A 19,570-nucleotide genomic window follows, 5' to 3' on the forward strand; every position below is an offset into this window, starting at 1 on the left:
TGAAATTTGAATATTAAAATATGTCAAATCTTTATACTCACGATGACTTTTGGCACAACTCATTTGACATTTTAAAGAATACTAAAATATATTATCGAAAAGAAAATGTTTAAGTTTTATGCACATTTGACCTATTTTTCAATAAACTAATTCATTTAAAAAAAATTTTTGAATACCAAAACAAAGAATCATAATAATTAGAATTTGACACATTATTTTGAAAAAAAAAATCAGATTTTGAATTTTAAAATAGTTAAGTTAAAATTTACGAAATAAAAAAATTAATTTTCTTTTGTAGTAAACTATTTTGAAAATAGTTTCTTAAATTCGTGACTAAGAACTTTGGAAATTATTTTTATTCAATAAGTTGAGCAAGTGAAGCATCCCAAATGGAATAGCGAAATCCCATTCCAAGCCAAACTAACCAAAGAAACAAACACCTCCAAAAGTACCGAAATTTAGGTATGAATGAAACATATAGCCGTTTACCCATTGTGCTTCTTCTGTCATCCTCCGTTTCAACTCTTCTTTGCTTCTCTCTCTCACACTCGTCTTCTCGCTTCAACTTCCATTTCTTCTCATTTCTTTTTTTTTTTTTTAAATTGGGACTGTAAAATTCAATGGAAAATCTGAATATGGCGTTAGTTTCTTCATCTTCTTCTATTTCAAAGTTATTTCTCTTCGGATGCAGTAATCCTAAATACACTCTCAAAAACCCTACCAAAACCTTCACTTTTCGAACTTCCAAGATTGCCCCCCGTCATTCCAGAATCTCCAACGCTACCCACGCTACTCCTCCCCGACGTCTTCCCCAAATTGGTATTTTTTTGTTCTCTCTTTCTTTCTTCATTGTTTTGATTTTATAAAGGTTTATGACTTGATTTGATTTTGTTTGTGTTAATGCAGTTTTGAGAAAGGTTGGAGATGAGAGGTTTGCTAGCGTTTCTTCTTCAAGTAATCAACGAACTTCTTCAGTTGGAGTTAACCCTAATCCAACTGTGCAACCGCCGTCCTCTCAAATGTAATTCAATCACCGTTTCCTTCCTATTTATCTTTGGTTTCTAATTTCTGATTTTGAAAATGAAAAAAAAAAGAATAATTAAAGCTTAAAATTGTAAGTTTTTTAGAGAACAAATCATTTTATTTTACATTAATGTACAATAAAAAGTAGTATTATATATTAGAATTAATGTTGAATTTTAGTCATTTATCTATTTTTAATCTTTTTCTTCTTTGTAACTTTTTAGGGTGGCAAAAAGTTTCATGGCTAACGAAATACTTTGTGATTTTACTTATATATGAAACTACTATATTTGAATTGATATCAAATTTTAACAATTTACTCAATTTTTAATGAAAATATGATTTTTTAATTATTTACTTTTACTTTATTGCAATGTTGGAGGAAGTAAAAGGCTCATAAAAAAGGTAATGATTGAACGGATATTTTTAATATTCTTTTTTTTTTTTTTTTTGGTGTGTGTGTTTTGTGAGCATTTATTTCTTTGCTTAGTTGTTTGCGTGTTTATGTTTTATAGAGGGTCACCACTCTTCTGGATTGGAGTAGGTGTTGGGCTCTCAGCACTTTTTACATGGGTGAGCACAACGATTAATTTTTTTTTTTCCTTTGGGTGATATTTTTAGTAATTTCTGTATTAATAATGGAAATGGTTTCCTTTGTTGTACATATTTTGATGAAGTTGATTGAAATGACAGGTGGCTTCTAGCTTAAAGGTGAGGGTTTCTCTCATATGAGGTATGGTTGTATTGTTTTTGCCTGTTACTTGTGTGATTGAATCTTTTCCTATAATTTTGGACGTAGAACTGGGTACTTCAATGAAGCAATGAAAATTGGCAATGGGTAAAAATTTATTTAGTATGCATGCTTTGGATGTTTTCTACAAATTGAAAGTCTTGATTATTCTTCTTGTGGTATTTGAAGACAGAAATTGGCATGCGAGTGGGGAAACTTTAGATTGAATTGGCTATTTTATTGGCTGTTATATCATCAAATTATTACTGGAAGTTGATGTTGTTCCATTAGTTTTTCAAGGTTCTTGTGTTTCTTGTGTGTTATCATCGTAAAGGTGCCTTCTTTTATCTGTTATTTTTTTTTCTTTTGGAGGGGATGTGTTTGGCCGTGGTCAGAGTGTTTAAGTTCGGTCAAGAAGACTAAACAGTATGATATGAACTTGTCCACCAGTCCTAATTTGAACAAATTATTTGGCTATGTGCTTGATTCTAATTGCTATTTATTCTTTGAAATCCAAGAATCAAGGCTATAATAAATTGTGATGGTTGAAAGCAAGATAGGAGTTAACCTGCAAAATTGTGTTTTGATAGTTGTAAAATTTTCTCTTTGTCCATCTTAAAGGTACGTGTGAACCCCTGCATGGGCCTCCATGGGGTGGAGTTTTGTGCTGACAATGAAGTTGTTGTTAATTGAAATTATGGATCCAAGATATTAAATTGCAGGCCAGTAAATAAAGTGCTAGTTTTATGATTAGTGCCTCTTAAATTTCCATCTGATTTCAATTGAATGGTGTTGAGAAGCTGACCTCATTGCAGCAGCTTGCCTTGATATAATCTTTGCAACTGCATGACTCCAATGCGCTTCTGTATTATGGTACTAAGAAAAATATCTGTCAAATGTTAATAATAATGGTATGATACCAAATTTTTATGCTAAAGTGAGTTTCTTGGTTGTCATAAGGACAATCAAAGCCCTATCATGGTTTGTCAGTATATAACTCTGTTATTTCATTTCTTTATGATATTTACCTTTCCATTATTCAGAAATATGCAATGCAACAAGCTTTCAAAACCATGATGGGTCAGACAAATACACAAAATAACCAGTTTGGCAATGCTGCTTTTCCTTCGGGATCCCCATTTCCATTTCCAGTGCCTCCATCACCACGACCTGCCACATCCCCTTCTCCATCTTCTTCTCAACCTGCAGTTACAGTTGATGTACCTGCAACAAAAGTTGAAGAAGCCCCGGTGACTGATCCAGTAACGGAAGGAAAAAGTGAAACAGAAATAGCAGAACCAAAGAAATATGGTAAAATAGAATTTTTACTGCTGCCATATGATGTATAATGTGGAACTCTTCCCTTTTTGAGGTAAAAAGGGAGCATTATATGGCTTTTTCATATATATGAAACATTAGTAAAACAAATAAATCTTTTCCATTTCTTCTCTGAAAAGAAGGGGTGTACTTTATATGTGGAAGCATAAAACTGAGGTCTAGTATCGATGAAATTTTCTACTTTCTCAAATGATGGTTGTAGATTCAGTAACCACCGAATTCATTCTGATTGCTGATGTTGTTCTTGAGATTGTTTCTTTTAGACTGATTCAATGTTCTTTGCAGCTTTTGTGGATGTTTCTTCAGAAGAAAGTGTGCAGAAGAGTGCTTTTGAAGATGTGGCTGAGCTAAGTTCATCAGATAAAGCTCAGTTTCCTAAGGATGTAAGCTTTTGATTGAGCTCTTGCTATGAGACTGTGGTAGTATGGATTAATTTCTTTAAGATTCAAAGAATCTATTCTGGGAAATTAAATTTTTGAATGATGTATGAAGGTTTCTGATAATGGAGCTGCATCCAAGCAGGATGCTGGTGCTTTTGGGGATTATCAGTCAACCGGTATGTAAATATTTTGTAACTGATTGAATGATTATTTGAAATGAAAGTATGGCTTTTTTTTTTTGGTAGTGGCTGTAATAACTGTCTGAAGAAAAGGATAAAAACATGGAGAATTTTGTGTCAGTATAACAGTTTTAACCGTTGCAGTTTTCCCATTGGTTTAAAATTTTACTGGGACTATGGGAGGTAATAATTTGAACATAAAAAAATCAAATTTGTTTTTGTGAACATATCAGAGATTAGTAAATCTTGCAACAATGGGGGATATCATAGATTGAGTTATGGTATGTAGTTAAAGTAAAGGAACAATAATAGGAGGCACTAGGCAATGTAGGAATAAGGGAGTAAGCACTTAAAATTACCGGATTTGTCATGTGCTCATATGCATACAGTTTTCTTAGTAATTATTACTATTTTGTTCAATATTTAGCTCTTTAGAAAGACATTTCCTGATGCATTTATTGGCATAGCTAAATGGTGGTTAAATAGGTGGATTTCTTACCTCATCGATACAGATTCATTTCTGCTGCCCTCTTATGTGGCACTGTGTTTGCTTTATGATTAAAGTTATACATGGTGCCTCTTTGTCACTAGTTTACATGTACTTGTGCATACCAATGCTTTAATCATGCATGTGCTCATTTTGTGCATGCTTTCTAATTTCTTCTGTGCTCTCCCAGTAATACTTAACAAAGCATCCTGTTGCATTTGCAGGAAGAGCAGGACCTGCCTTATCTGTGGATGCTTTAGAGAAAATGATGGAAGATCCAACAGTGCAGAAGATGGTTTATCCGTAATATAGCTTCTTATCCTCAAATATTTATTTTTTTCTGATTTTTTTTTTGATTGGTGTCATCTCGGTGTGCCTGTGTTATGGTGAAAGTTTATGCTTCTGTCTCAATGTCCATTCTTTCATTCTTATTCTTTGGAATAGTTGCAAAAGTAACAAAAAACAGGGTCAATATCAGATTATTAAAGTTTCTTGTATTTCTTTCTGATATATAAAATTTATTAGGCTTGGTATCTCAAATGTTTTGATGAATGAACAATGACTTATATTACAACTTTAAATTCTCAGTCTTTTAGTGACTGAATCCTGATCTTATGTCCCTACACCTTTTATTTAACTTTGATGACTCTGATCAATGTCCTTAATGATCTTGATACCTATTTACACCAGTTTCTTAAGCCTACTGTACTGGACTGTGAATGTTGCTGGTCAAAACTGAGTTATCTTCTTCTTTGTTGTCTCTTCTTTCTTTTTCTTCTCCCAGTGACAATCCGATAATATTCAAACCTTAAGCCAAAAGCCTTTTCCCACCAATGCAAAGATAGTCATTTAACCTAATTCTTGTGGACCTTGCCCTTGAAGTTAGCAATTGAAGGCTGGCATCAAATCTACCCTATTAGTCATTTCTCCTTATACTTGTGGACCTTGTCCTGAACTTAGTGACTGAAAGCTGGCATCAAATCCACCATAATAATGCTTTTGGAAAATTGAGAGCCAAGCAAGTTACTTTGAAGGCAAAGCTCATAAACTTCCATTAACTTTTTGAGTGCCTGGACTTTGACCTGGATAAGGTATAGTAATGAGTTAAGTCTGCTAAAAAATCCCTCAAAACTTGTAAGCGCTAAGTTAGATAAGCAAGCCTAACTTTCCCTTTTGCTTCGGTTGATTGGTTTTCACATCTGGAAGTCATTTATCAATGTTCTTATTGGAGAAAATTCAACTCTAAGTATATTAACTAAGTATGGAAATTAGAAAGTGGACTATTTGAAGGCTAGCTGTAGTGTTACCAATAAAAGAGAGAAGCCATCTAGTCTTTATTAGGTTGTTATAACTAAGAAGAGAGGGAGAAGATTTTGTTTTTTTTTTGGGGGGTGGCTGTTTGGATGGGATCTGAGATATAGTGCTTTCCTTTCATATGAGGCCTTCAGCTGAGTCCTAATAACACCCCTAAAAAAAGAATACCACCAAGTTAAATCTTTTTGTGTCTGTTAAAAAAGCTTTTACACAAGACTTCTTCCCAGTTCCCTTAGTAGGTTTTTTTTTGTGTAAATTGAACTAACCTTTTTATTGCAATCTGTGATATCTATTACTGAAAGGAAATTTAATCTTTTATTTATCCATACAGATATTTGCCTGAGGAAATGAGGAACCCTGAGACATTTAAATGTAAGTCCATGCTTATTGTAACAACTCTGTCCTTCTCTGTTTTTATGTTCTTTTTCTTTTTGGATGAGGAGGATGGATGGGTGGGAATAGAGAAGGGTAGCTTTTTGTGGTCTCTGTAAACTTTATATGTTAAAAGCATAGATGATGGTCTGTCTCTTGTCTGGTTAAATTTGATATCAGAATTTTCAGCTTTTGCAAAGCTTTTTCTATATGCTTAGGGAATTTGTGCCTGTATAGTTATTGAGAGTCTCAGTTCTAATTAATTTCCCCAGGTTTCTGAATCCTGGAAAATTTGTTTCATTTCCCAGACAATTTATTATAGTTATTTGTTTTTAAAAGTGCTTTGTTCCTTTGATACATAAGCAGTGCTGTAATTTCATGGATTTTTTTTAATGTGCCAATTTTCTTTCTGACGTGCATATTTTGTGTAGGGATGCTACAAAATCCTCAATACCGGCAACAACTGCAAGACATGCTGTAAGATTTGTTCTGACTTTCTGCATTTGATAATTTTTAAGGGGCTTGTCTTTCTCCTGATTTAGAGTTGTTACAAGCATTGCCTCCAAAAACTTTACATGTTTGCTTCTCATTCTTGTTCTAGTACAGTTATTCTATTGTATCTAAAGTTTATTGATAAATTATTCCTGGTCTTGATTTCTTCATACAAAATTTTTATAGGTGGAGTTGGAATGATATTACTTTTGTACTCTAATCTTAAAATGTTATTGAATTCTTATTAAAATTTTTCCCTAAATGTCTATAGTTGTTTTTAAGAGTAAGAAACTAAGAATGAAACTTATCTAAAGTTGACATGGCATTCTTACATGCGAAATTAGCATGATACTATAGCCAACATTGGCTTTTTGAATACCTTGTAATATGCATGCATCGATGCCTTTCTTGAATTCCTTTTTCTATTTCTGTTATGTCACGTTTCATATTTTATGCATTTATTGGATGCCAAGTCTTTAGTTATACCTTTGTCTAATTTTTCTTGATTGTCATTAACTTTCAATTGATCAGGAAAATATAACCCTTGGTGGTTCATTGATGCTTAAAATTTGTCTGTACTATGCATTAAGAGATAGTAGTATACTCTCTCACTCTGCTGATAGAATCGTAATTTGTGTAAATTATTTTCCCTACCACTCTGCTTGAGTTTTTGGCATTTGATATTGAAAGACAAGTGTTGTGATTTATAGATGGAACTTATTAACTTGCTGTGATGGTTGTTGATCCTATTCATTTTCCCCTATTATATGCATTAATGTTTGCTATTAATTTTGTTATTATTTAGAATTGGATCTGTTTATGGATAACCCACATGCTTATCTTTATGCCTTGATAATTCTTTTCAGAAATAATATGGGTGGAAGTGCTGAATGGGACAATAGGATGATGGATTCCTTGAAAAACTTTGATCTTAACAGTCTTGAGGTAAAACAGCAATTTGGTAAGTCCAAAGCTTTTGTTGAAGTGTTCAAATGCTTGGGATAAGATATTGATTGCTTGGTGTAATTCAGAAATATTATTTGTTGTTTATATTTAGTTATTAGATGGTCAAGTTGTCTCCTGCCCGAATGTGGTCTAATACCTGAAGAAGGTTCTTAATCTCTTCATTTCCCTTTTGCAGATCAGATTGGGCTTACACCTGAAGAAGTAATATCCAAAATAATGGCCAACCCTGAAGTTGCTATGGCGTTCCAAAACCCTAGAGTTCAGGCAGCTATCATGGATGTATGTTCTATCTGGTTTACTGACGAATCATTAATTATCTCTCTCGATGTCATGCATGCATGCTAAATCTTTAGTATTCATGTTCTTTACTATTTGTTGCTTTTTCAGTGTTCACAGAACCCACTGAGTATTGCAAAATATCAAAATGACAAGGAGGTAATCTAGGTCTCTTTTTTTTTTTTTTTTTTTTTTTCTTTTCACATTGTATGTTTAATATTTCATTTCTATTCACATTGTGTGTTTAATATTTAAAATTTTATCGATTGGCTAATTGAGCATCACTTTGAGTGTCTTGCCTCGATTTGCCCTTTTAAGCAAAATTTTCTTCGTTATTATTTCAATGAGCTTCTGCAAAAATACTTGTTAAGATACAATCTACAGCACATCAGATTCTTAGTTAACCTGTGCTGCCATGTTCAGGCTCTTGATCACAGCAGATATTGTCTTTGAAGTTGATATCTTGATACTGTCTTATTGTTGATAATTCGTTTTATGTTATTTGTTTTTGCATTTCAGGTTATGGATGTATTCAACAAAATATCAGAACTCTTCCCTGGAGTGACGGGGTCACCTTGATTTTGGTAGTTCATTGAAGTTACTGCTTTTGGAGAATGATGTGCTCATTTTATTTCAGATAGATGGTTGAGGCAATGGGATCTGGAGTATATGAAACCAAGACTCAGTATAGATCCCACATCACTTGTTTCAGAGTTTTTAGTTTGAGAATGAGCTTTACGGTTGGACTATAGGTTTCATTAGCTGTAGCTGTAGTTGAAGTTGAATGCTACTTTCACAACTGGGCTTATACAGAAAGTAACTGTAAATGGTGTCCTTTATTAAAAAAAAAAAAATGGTGGTGTTCTCTTCTTTCTCTCTCGTATCGTTGACTCGACATGATGGCACATTGAGATAAATCAGCTTGATTGAATAACTTGTTGGAAAGAGTATTTAACTGTTGGCCCTTATTCACAAGTAATCTTGGAAGACCAAAAAAGCTTTGTAATTTATTTCATCAACTCTGGAAATAAGGTTCTGGGAGGGGATTATATGTAATTTATTTCATCAGTTCCAGGCTGGCTAGGACAGGGAATGACTAACAATATACCCAAGAATCTTGCAGCCTCGCCATTCAAATGAAATAGTTGAAAACTAACTCAAAGCTATCATCAATGGAAAATCATCTTTATCTGTTTTATCCTTCACGGCTTTCCCCTCTCGGTGAGCATGATTCGCTGGAATTTTGTTTTAATGGCAGAAGAATGACCAATGTGACACATCTGGGTTATAGTTTTGATAAAATATCATTGAGAGCCAAAACAATATTATCGTACCACTCCCAAACACTGGATGCATCTTCATCCCTGGCCGCATAATCTAGCTGTAATGTTCAAAAACCAAAACAATTCTCAATAGAAAAGATAATGAAAACCAACCAAAAACTACAAAGCAAAACAAAAGAAAAATAAAGTTAGAATGGGAAAACATTGTTGAAAAGATTAGAATAAAGCTTCCTAAGTTGAGGCCTTTTCACTTCTAGGTTTTCCTTAAATGATAGTATAAATATCCTGCTTCAACAATGAAGAACTTTTCCTTAACTCCCTCTGGGCTTCACCCCAGGACTTTGATTCTGTCAAATCTTTCACTTGCAGCAAAGCTTTTGCATGATTTTGAACCCCATTTTCTGCTTCTTCAACTATCTGCTCTGGTGCTACCATTGTTAGGTCAACTCCACATGCAATCATATTCTTTTCCTTTATCAATAGTAAATAAGCCATTGTTGCTATGACTCCTACTCTTCTATTGATGTTTGAGTGGACAAGCTTCTTTAGAGGCATTTCCTTGAAGTACTGAATCCTGGGTTTTCCATGGCAGGTGGTGATTAAGGTTTGTGAAGCGTATGGTGGGTTATACTTTGAGACCAGAATTGGTCTTAATGCCATCATTCCTTTGAACTATACCTGGAAAAAAAAAAAAAAAACCAATTTGAATTACAGATTAGACTAGAAGTCTAGATTTCTTGAAGATTTGGAGAAAAATATTTCAAGTAGATGTATGGTCTAAGATGTTTTAACAAAAAATTTCTGGGGTAAGACCAGAAAAAGGAGAAGCAGGGGATGTCAAAACCAAGCAGTCAAAGTGTCCTGTTGATGGCTAGGAAAGAAGAAGCTAAAACTATTGATGTGAAGCTCTGTAGGGCGAAAGTGGGAAGAAAGAAGCAATAGCAGTAGCTTCCTTTGAGTTGAAATGGATAATATAAAGCTAGGTGAGCTGGTTGAGTTGTTAAGATAGAATATTTCATTTATAAGAGTTTAGATATATAGAATATTTCATTCATTTATAAGATTTAGATTCAAATTATTATTGTTTGATTGTTTTTTAAAAAACTGTTCTTTTAAATAATGTTGACATAAATATTAAACTATTCAAAAAATATATTTTAATTATAATATTTAATATTAAAAAATTAGATTAATATTAAACTCTTAAAACAAAACTATTTATTATTATTTAATAATATTTTAAAATATTTGAAATAATATTACTATTCTTAAAATATTTTTTTTATTAATATACTAATATTAATAATAATATTCATTATTAAAATATTAAAAATATTTATCCTATTAAAATAGTTCTATTTTATTTAAAATTATTTATCAGTAAATCATAAAAATATTAATTTTTATATTTAATATTAAATTAGTAATATAAATATATTTGTCAACAAAATATAAAATAATATATTTTATATTTAAAAATATTATGAAATATAATAATATTTCAAATTAGGTCACATGAAACTCAAAAAAATTATTCGCAATATCTGACTTAAAAAGAATAACAAAAATATTTAAAATTTAAATATTAAAAAACACTTAATATTAATATTTTAAAATTTTAAAATAAAACTGAATAAAAAACCTTTTATTAATATAACAATATTTTAAATAGAATCAAATTCGATATGAATTTAATAAATCATGTTCTGTGTTCTGTTTAAATAAGACCATGCTCACGAACTTAATAAATTATTTTTTCATGGATCAATCAATTTTTACCAAAAATATTTTAAAAATACAAAAATTATTTTTTAAAAATTATGTTTTACAATACAAATAGAACCTTTTGCATTTCTTTTTATTATTTTTTTAAATAACTACTAAATTTTATTTTCTTGTATGACACAATACTCACAATCATTTTGGTTTAGTCATTTTGCATTTTCATAGAGGTGCTAAAGCAATTAACCATCAACCATACAAGTACAAAAGACTTAGGCAAAGGCACCAAAGCTATGTAAGGAATGTCTTCAACATCTTAATGAACCCTAAACTCAAATTCGACACACATTCTTATAGACATCACCATTTATTCCCCAAGTTACATGTGGCGCAATTACCGACTACATGTGTACATAGCAAAGTACAGTAACATAACTACAGACCAATGTCAAAGGGTTTTGAAATTTTGTACAAGCAGTATGTACATTTTCATGGTCACATGTCCATGTTATCAAATATTTCACTATCTTCCTCATAACATAAGTTGTCAGCAAGAAATCCATCAGCCACCAAGTTACTGCCAGAAACAATATATGGTGAGACCTAAAGATAACCATGGAAGCTTGTAAGGAACTGCAAATATCATGGAACACAAAACCCACCTTAAGCAGCAAAAGTTGAAACTCACTACACGCTTTAGTTTTCTATTGTAGAAGAAGAAACTGAATGACCATCTGAAAGAAAAAAAAAGTCCCAAATTGTTAATTATAGCCAGGTGACAAACCACTTAAGTATTGAAAGTAAAAAATCTTACATTGCTCCTTTCTCTAGAAAGGGATCTGCATCAGAGTCTGGATTATAACTGTAAATTTCACACTCCGAGAGTTTCACAACCTGCATAACCAGGTCTTTCAAAATCAGCACTTACTGAGACTTGCATTTTGTCTTTGGAAACTAAGCTCACCTCATCTAGAGCCTTATACAGTGTTTCCAGGAGGGAACTGCCCCCATATGTCTCAGTCCATTCCTGTCAATGATATAAAACGGGAAACTTAAATGCAACTATGCAAGGCAAAGCAAATTATTTAAGGATAACTCGTATCACGACCAAATAAATACTAGCAATCACTTGTCTCCCATGCTACCAACCAGCACTACCACCCACAAATGACATGCATACCACAAAACCCCCCAGAGGCCTCAAAAGTCATATGGTTCTAAGGAAACAACCAATGAATAAACATATTCCAGACAAAACCACTTGAAGCTATATTTATGACCAACATAAGTGCCCACAGGAACAGAAAATAATAGGTAGACGAGTGCAACAATAGTAACTGCAAGGTAAATTATTCAAGGAAATGCAAATTCTTTCTCTCACAGTGTGCAACCTTTCGAGATCCAATGTCAAAAGCAAACAAATGAAGATAATTATGCCAATACCTTTGATGCTTCAAGCATGTAGGTATCAAATATCAGCTTAAAAATATCCCAGCTTTCCTCTGTGAAGAACTGGTGTGCTTTAACTGCACTGGAAACCGCAAAGGCACATACAATATCATAATATAAGGGAACCATACCAAAACACACATGAATCTTGGTATAAAGCATTCAATGAAAATTACTCTAATCAGACAAAAACAAAACCCATATAATCAGCAGGTTTAGATTTGGGAAATGGAGAGAATTGAACTCTCAGCTCCTCCAAGAGCAACAGTAGGCCAACTGTCTGTCAAAACCTTTTGACAACACTCCCAATGCAGTAAAAGAGGACTATATAGTGGGTTGTCAAGTCGCCCGATAAGCTGACAGTGGCATTACCCATAATCCTCCTTTTAAGCTATCTTTGGAATGAAAAAGCGCAGATGCAGCGTAAGATACAGAGTTACCTGAAGTCATAATCTGGATACATGTGATAGAGGGTAAGCACCAAGTAGATCAATGTCTTCCGGCTGAAATGCACACAATAGAAAGCTGGTCAGATAAATATGAAAGACAACTGAAACAACCTAAAACCGAATGTGATATTTACAACCTTGATCTGCTCAACAGGAATTCAACTGGCGAAGAGGAGTCAGTATCTGAAGATTTCCCAAGATAGTCAAGGATCTGATGTGGAACAAGTATTAGAAAAACCTAAATCCCACCAATAATAAACTTCTAAAGTAAAAAGGAACCAAACATATGATAAGTTGAATGTTCTCAATTTACCTCATTCTCCAAACTAAGAGATAGTCTTTTATCTGTTCCTGTGTGTTTGCCTAGAAGCAAGGAAGAAACTGAGTTTGAATCAAATATCTCCAAAATCTTCAGCACAACTTATTTACTTGAACTTACAAGAGTATGCTTCAAGGCTTCCTTTGATGGTACGTTCACCAAGGTTTAATTCACTCAGGAAATCATTTATTCTATTAAAATAAGATGCCACTTAATTCAGAATTGAAATCAAAAGGAAGAAAGTAAACAATGCTCAAGAATCTAAGAAGGGAGAGGAAAATAGCAAATCTATTACAATTCAATCTTTTCAATGATTGAAAATTACCGGTCAAGCGGAGTGTATTCTAAGAACTTCATGGTGAGTATGTTCAGATAGATTATTAGATCTTAGTGTCACAGATGCCAAACTGGTTGCGTCAAACTGTACGGTCCTGCACAACAAAGAAAAGTAGGATTTATATATTGAAACTAGAATGTAAAAATTATTGCAGTAACAAGGCAAAACAGCACTTGAGGGATGCAAATTAATGAAAGTCAAACTCAAATGGCCAAAAAAAATTATAACCCAATAATAACAAAAAATAGAATTTCGAGAAATCATTCTTCATTTCTGAAACAAAAACACACCCTCACTGATCTTAGCATAGCCATCAATTCTGTCACTAACCAGCATAGATTCCACTATTCAAGATTCAAAGTTTGGAAAATAAAAAAAATCCCATTATTCCATCTTCCAAATCCATAAATAAATTTCAACCCATGCGTCAAGGATAAATTCTAATACAAAAAAGAAAAATGCTTTTTGAAGCTCAATAGTTTTGAAAATTTTCCTCCTTGTTAATCAATAAGGAATTGGTTTTTTTTTTTTTCTGTTTTTCTTTGAAAAGCATAATCAAATCTACAACAGTCCTGGAAAGTGGAAACCCAATAAAACAAAATCATAATTTTCACATGAATTGAACAAAAAAAATTACAAATATAAAATCAAATCACAAGAAACAACAGAAATTTGAAATTAACTAATACAATAAAATCACAAACTAAAAAAGCGGATCTTACCGCTTAATTGGTTCACTTAAATGTCAAAGAAAGGGAGAGCTTGAAGAGTTCTGACGTCGGTAACGGCCTCCGGCTTTGAACGATGCGTTTAGCAGAAAAGGGTAAGTTTAGAAAGGGGGAAACCAAAATGCTAAAAAGAAAAGGGGACAAGAAGAGAGAAAAAATTGTGTAGCTGTTTTTTTTTTTTTTTTTTTTTTTTTCAATATTTAAGCATAAAAGCAGGAATATTCTTGGCATCAGAATTTCAACTTTAGCACTAACGGAATGTTGACGGCAGGATTTATTTGTGATGTTATTACAGAAAGTTGGGGGTAGGATGTATATTTCTCAATGGTAAGTGACTGTGAAATATGATCAAACTTAATGATTTTTTTGTCAAAGGGAAATTTCACCCTTAATTGTTACAATAATGGATTGAATCTGATTTAATTCGATTCTTTCTCTTGAATTTTTAAAAATTAATTTAAATCTTAATGGAACTTTTTTAAAAATCCAAACTTAAGTTAATCATTTTTATTATATATTGAAAATGATTTTTTTGAATTTTTTGTAATTATTTTTAATATATTTAAATAAATTTAAATATAAAATAATTATAAAAATTTAAATTTTATAAAAATTTATAAAAAATATAATTTAATTTATATATTTTTAAGACTTACTTTAAGATTTAAAAATCGATTTAAATTAAATTAAAATATTTGAATTTTTTAATTAAAATAAAATCACATAAAAAAAATCCAAACCTAATTAAATATTAAAATATCAAATCAATTTTTTCTTCAATCTTATCACTGATAATAATAATAATAATAATATGAAATATGAACAATTCAACAAAGCAATTAATGAGCACAGACATTTGCGTGTTAATCCGTCCAGTCAATTGGATGATGGTGCGAAAATCGAGTCTTGGACTTGATGGGCCTCCAATCGCTAGCCTAACAAAGAACAAATAAATGGCTCTTGCTTACGTAGGAATTGGATCATGCCACGGCAACCCAATCCACCCAACCTTTTGACATGATAATAAATTAAATTATAAAAAGTACATACTATATATTTTCATTAAACCAAATACTTTATGTATCACCGTTTTATGTTTTTCCTTAACATGTAAAAAATTTTAAATTATGAAACACTGTTTGGTTAGGGATTTTACTGTGGGATAATAAAATTTTCTAAATAAGCAAATATTAATATTTTTAATATAAAAAAATCCGTAATTTAAAATAAAAAATATTTCAAATAAAAAATTTAAATATGAAATTTACTGAATATTCTCTCCACATTATGATACTAAGCTAAATTTTGATTTAACAAATACTAAGATATTAAAAACATTTATACACCCCAAAAACAGAAAATGGAAGTAAAAAAAAAATTAAAACTGAAAGTAAATTTATCAATCTAAAATATCGAATACTATGATTCGATAACATTACGAAAATAATATAATTTAAAATTTTAATAAAAATATTTTATAAATTTAATAAAATAAGAAATATATATTTATTTTTTTATCAATATAAATTATAATATATATATATATATAATTTACATATAAAATATAATATAAATATATAAAATATTAATATTTTATATAATACAAATACATAAATTATCGGCATTCACTACCATCTTATCCAGATTTTTGGAATGGTGAATTATGGTGAAAGGAATTTCAAACCTAAATAAATCCAAAGTATCCGACCTTTGAAATCTTTGACAACCTCGTACTTCTATTCCATTCCATTCTTAGTTATCGTTAAAACGAATCTTGAACTTGCCAAAGTTTTTCAAGTACAAGTTGCTTAATGACTGTATAACTCTGTTGTAATAGTTCTGCTTTATTTATAGTGCTGATCATACGTGTATATATATATATTTGTTTTATGATTAGCATATATTAAAATATAAAAATTATTATATTATATTGACACATTAAATATAAAATTTTTAATTTTTATCAAACATAAATATAATTTTTATTAAAACTTTAAATTATATCATTTTATTTTTTTATATTGTATTACTGTATCATATTTAAAATTATTAAATTTTTATAAAAAACATGTAAATAATAAATAGTAGAATACTGTTAAAGAGACTTCAGCATATCCCATTGAAATAATCAACGCCTTTGATAAGCAAAACATCCACTAAAAAAAGGTAGAACTTGATGTATATATAAATTTCAAACTGCCTAATTTCAGAACATTGGCGAAAATTAAGAATAAGATTTTAGAATAGGGAAAATATTTTCTATGAAAGAGCTAATAACACTAATAGTTTTACCATTTAAATTCACAACCAAAGACCAAAGTTTCAAAACCATATATTGAATTCAATTTTCTTATATTCAAAGAGACCACTCCCTCCCCCATCAGGTCTATTCCAGTGACCAAGTCTATGCATGTGAAGTGACCCACGTGAAAGAAAGAAAGAAAGAACAGGATTTGACAAAGACCAAGACACACAACAGGATCAGAAATCAGGACCAGCTATCGCATTTTTCCGGCGTATGTCCAGGCAGGAACATGTACGAGGCTTTTAAAGGCATTGGAGATCAGGAGTTATGTGGCCACCACCAGCATTACCATAGTTATCAAACAACAATTATTTCAAACTTGTCCGATCCTTTTCCAGTCTTCAAACTCAGCAACTCTTGTCATATCTCACATCAAACAATTTTACTCAACACACCCCATTTTCCATGTTGAACAACTTGAATTAGCACTGTTCAAATAGCATCACAAAAACGTCTAGCAAGAAGACCACCCAATTAACACAAGTAATAACAAAATTTCAAACAATGGATTACTATTTCCGTGTAAATTTGGAGTGTATTTGGTATATAAGATTATAATTAGATATGATAAAATAATATTATGAATAGGATAAAATTAAGTACTATTATCCTATCTTATGTCTAATGTATGAAAAGATTAAGATAGGATAACTTTATTTATAGGTCAAAATTATCCTTTCTGAAGTTATACAATTTAAATTATTGATGTAATTTGTAAAGATATAATAGAACATATAAGTTCAATCCTATGGATTAAAACTAATCCTCTCCATTTTGGTAAGATTGAATCACCCTATGCCAAAAGAATGATTAGTCTTCTTTGTAATCCTATTCATCTCTTTAAATATAAACCAAACATGATTTAGGATGATTATCATCTTATGTTATCCATTATCTTATGCATCAAACATGACTTAAAAGTCTAAAACTTCGAATATTGTCAAACTCAAATTTCAACATTTGACTCTTATAGCTTGTCTAATAGTAATTTCAGACCATATCCTTAACTTCAAAACAGCCATAGTTAATTCCAAAATAAAACAGCTTAGTTGAATAGTGTTGATGTAATTCCTGGTCTGGTGATTGAAAGGCCCGCTAAAGGTTGAGAAAGAAAATATATGTGACCTGTCACAAAAAAGAAAGTCAAAGGCACCAAAGATGGTTCTCCGTGACACACATACTCTCCTTCTCAACCTCCAACAAGCCTCTCAACCACCAAATCAAGAATTACATCAACAAATAGTATACCAAATATTAGGCCAGCAATCACATGGCATAGTAAGCATTACAGTCAAATTTCAAACTCAAGCACAAACAAACAGGCTCGATACGCTTATAAAACACAACAAAGATAATAACAGTGATCATCATTAGCACTAGTTATCCTGTACAATAACTTTAAACAAAAGAAAACTTTTCAAAGCCTCAAGAACGACTACACTAAATTCTACAAGAGCACTTGAAACACACACAATTATCAAACTAACAAGCACCGTGCAAATCCTACATACAAAACCAACAAAAACACAAAGTAAACAGTAAGCACCACTACAAGTTAAAACCATTAAAATACTTAATGTTCAACACTAACTTCAGTCAATGCCAAAGCCTTCACCTTAGGAGGGCGTCCCCTAGGCCTTACCGCGGCCGCCATCACAGTTGTGGAACTCCCACCTATTCCCCCCTCAGGCCGCGCCATCTTCCTCGGCCTTCCACGTGGCTTCCCAGTCCCAGATGCCACCTTAGGTTTTAGGGACCTAGGGGGAGCATTGGGATCCTTAGGAGGGCGGCCTCTAGGTCTTGCAGGGCTTAAAATCGCGCCTGGTGGCAATGGAACCTTGGGTTTTGGTGGCCTACCACGGCCACGTCTTGGTGGGGCATTTGAGCCAGCTTTCGTGTAATTGTTTTTCAAAAAAATAAGCTCTCCAGTTTCTTTCATTCTATTAAGATGGTGAGAAAGGAGGTTGGTATGGGCAGCTGGCAAATCTCCATACTTGGACTCAATGTATTTGGATATTGAAGTCTTGTTCGAACCATTCTTGTCGTTCAATGCTTCAATGGCATCAATAATCAGCTGCATGATAAAAATATGGATGAATTATTTAGATTTCAAGCAATTTTAAGCTAGAAAGTTCAAAATTCATGCTTAGAAGTAGAAAAATTAGGAGAATCAAGAAAAAGTAAAGCAAATTTACAAATGAAAAAAAATCTTCATGTGATTCACAAAAACATTGTTGATGAATACGAAAACTGCATCGAGAAAAAGGATACAAATGAGAAACTTAAGGGAAATTCAATGGAAATATAAGTGTTCTGGCAATTCTGAAAAAAAAAAAAAAGCCCAATCTTTTAAAAAATTTACACAATAAATCAGGGAAAAAAAGTGACAAATGAAGAAATTTATGCAAAGAAACTCAATTGAAGATGAAAAAAAAAGGGAAAATAATTTTAAAAAATGACGGTTCTAAACAACAAATAATTTTTTACTGTAATCTTAAATCAGTAAAAAATGAACAAATAAAAATCAAATTAGATCAAAATCTAACAAATTTGAGGTTGAATGAAAATGGGTTTCTTTGAAACTCCTTAAAAAAGTGAAACTTTCCTCAAAATAAAAAGAAAAATTGTAAACTATAAAACAAAATTAAAGATAAAATTTTTATCATGGTTAAAATGTTTAAAAAAAAAAAAAGGTGAGGGATAGTAGATAAACCTGTGGGTAAGAAGGAAGTGAAGAAGGCTTATTGACCTCGTCAGTAGCCATTAATTTTGCTGCTTTTGCACTCACACAAAAAAAAATTCAAATATAGAAGAAAAAAATAGGGAAAAAAAAGAGATAATTCCTTCAACAAAGCTTCTAACTTCAAAGGGCAGTACCCACAAAAACCTCTCTCTTTTCTTTGGTTTTCAAATTTTTTCACAAAGAAACCAACAAACCCCAGCCAAAACAGCTTTAGCTACTGTTTTGATGATCAGTTGCCAAAAAAAGAAAAAGGTCCAATTTACTTTTTTTAGTTTTTTATTTTTGGAAAGAAATGAACGGATAGGATTTGTTTTATGGATGATGATCAGACGGTTTAGAAAAGGAGTTCACTCAGATGGATGACGTGGCGTATGAAATTTTCGAGAGTGGGGTGTTTTTGAAAATTACTGGATTATCCATCGTCTTTAAACTGGTGACCCCATTTTCCAAGTTGTCTAATATTTTAATATAAAATATAAATAAATAAATAAAATTCTGGTCCCACATTCAAAGGAATCCATGAATTAAAAATATTTAAAATATGCCATTACTTGAATGTTAATGTCAGGTCTTTTTTCCTTTAATTACTAGTAGTTTTCTTGCATTTTAAGCTTATTAGTTTAACATCAAATATTTAATTTAAAATGTTGTTGGAGGATTGTTACTTTCTTTTTTTTT

The 19,570-nt window shown here is 31.6% G+C and overlaps 3 protein-coding genes and 1 pseudogene across 4 annotated transcripts; 1 reads left to right on the forward strand and 3 right to left on the reverse strand.

Moving 5' to 3' along the window:
• Window positions 1–496: 496 nt before the first annotated feature.
• On the forward strand, window positions 497–8,427 carry LOC111314629 (protein TIC 40, chloroplastic-like). The gene is made up of 14 exons (XM_022916178.2): window positions 497–819; window positions 907–1,021; window positions 1,539–1,596; window positions 1,717–1,734; window positions 2,797–3,064; window positions 3,377–3,474; window positions 3,584–3,647; window positions 4,362–4,440; window positions 5,783–5,823; window positions 6,255–6,300; window positions 7,182–7,276; window positions 7,457–7,560; window positions 7,669–7,716; window positions 8,077–8,427. The coding sequence occupies exons 1-14, from the start codon at window positions 621–623 to the stop codon at window positions 8,134–8,136; spliced, it is 1,293 nt and encodes a 430-aa protein (XP_022771913.2). The 5' UTR covers window positions 497–620; the 3' UTR covers window positions 8,137–8,427.
• Window positions 8,428–8,579: 152 nt separating this feature from the next.
• LOC111314630 (transcription regulator) lies at window positions 8,580–14,016 on the reverse strand. 2 transcript variants are annotated; one of them, XM_022916180.2, is made up of 11 exons: window positions 13,839–14,012; window positions 13,105–13,210; window positions 12,900–12,970; window positions 12,774–12,823; window positions 12,598–12,671; window positions 12,452–12,514; window positions 12,006–12,093; window positions 11,527–11,589; window positions 11,377–11,456; window positions 11,225–11,296; window positions 8,580–9,518 (listed from the first exon to the last, which is right to left on the reverse strand). In XM_022916180.2, exons 2-11 carry the CDS (start codon window positions 13,134–13,136, stop codon window positions 9,500–9,502), a joined length of 612 nt encoding a protein of 203 aa, XP_022771915.1. In that variant the 5' UTR covers window positions 13,137–13,210; window positions 13,839–14,012; the 3' UTR covers window positions 8,580–9,499. The 2 variants fall into 2 exon arrangements, with proteins under 2 accessions (XP_022771915.1, XP_022771914.1); XM_022916179.2 differs by lacking the exon at window positions 8,580–9,518 and adding an exon at window positions 10,857–11,139 and having other exon boundaries at window positions 13,839–14,016.
• LOC111313178 (uncharacterized) lies at window positions 8,837–9,503 on the reverse strand (annotated as a pseudogene).
• Window positions 14,017–17,500: 3,484 nt separating the features above from the next.
• LOC111313581 (HMG-Y-related protein B-like) lies at window positions 17,501–19,089 on the reverse strand. Its single transcript, XM_022914256.2, has 2 exons — window positions 18,863–19,089; window positions 17,501–18,223 (listed from the first exon to the last, which is right to left on the reverse strand). The coding sequence occupies exons 1-2, from the start codon at window positions 18,911–18,913 to the stop codon at window positions 17,723–17,725; spliced, it is 552 nt and encodes a 183-aa protein (XP_022769991.1). The 5' UTR covers window positions 18,914–19,089; the 3' UTR covers window positions 17,501–17,722.
• Between the last annotated feature and the right edge of the window lie 481 nt (window positions 19,090–19,570).

The sequence above is a fragment of the Durio zibethinus genome, chromosome 23 (genome assembly GCF_047325235.1).
Source record: "Durio zibethinus cultivar Kanyao isolate XHJ-2024 chromosome 23, ASM4732523v1, whole genome shotgun sequence".
NCBI classification, from domain to species: domain Eukaryota; kingdom Viridiplantae; phylum Streptophyta; class Magnoliopsida; order Malvales; family Malvaceae; genus Durio; species Durio zibethinus.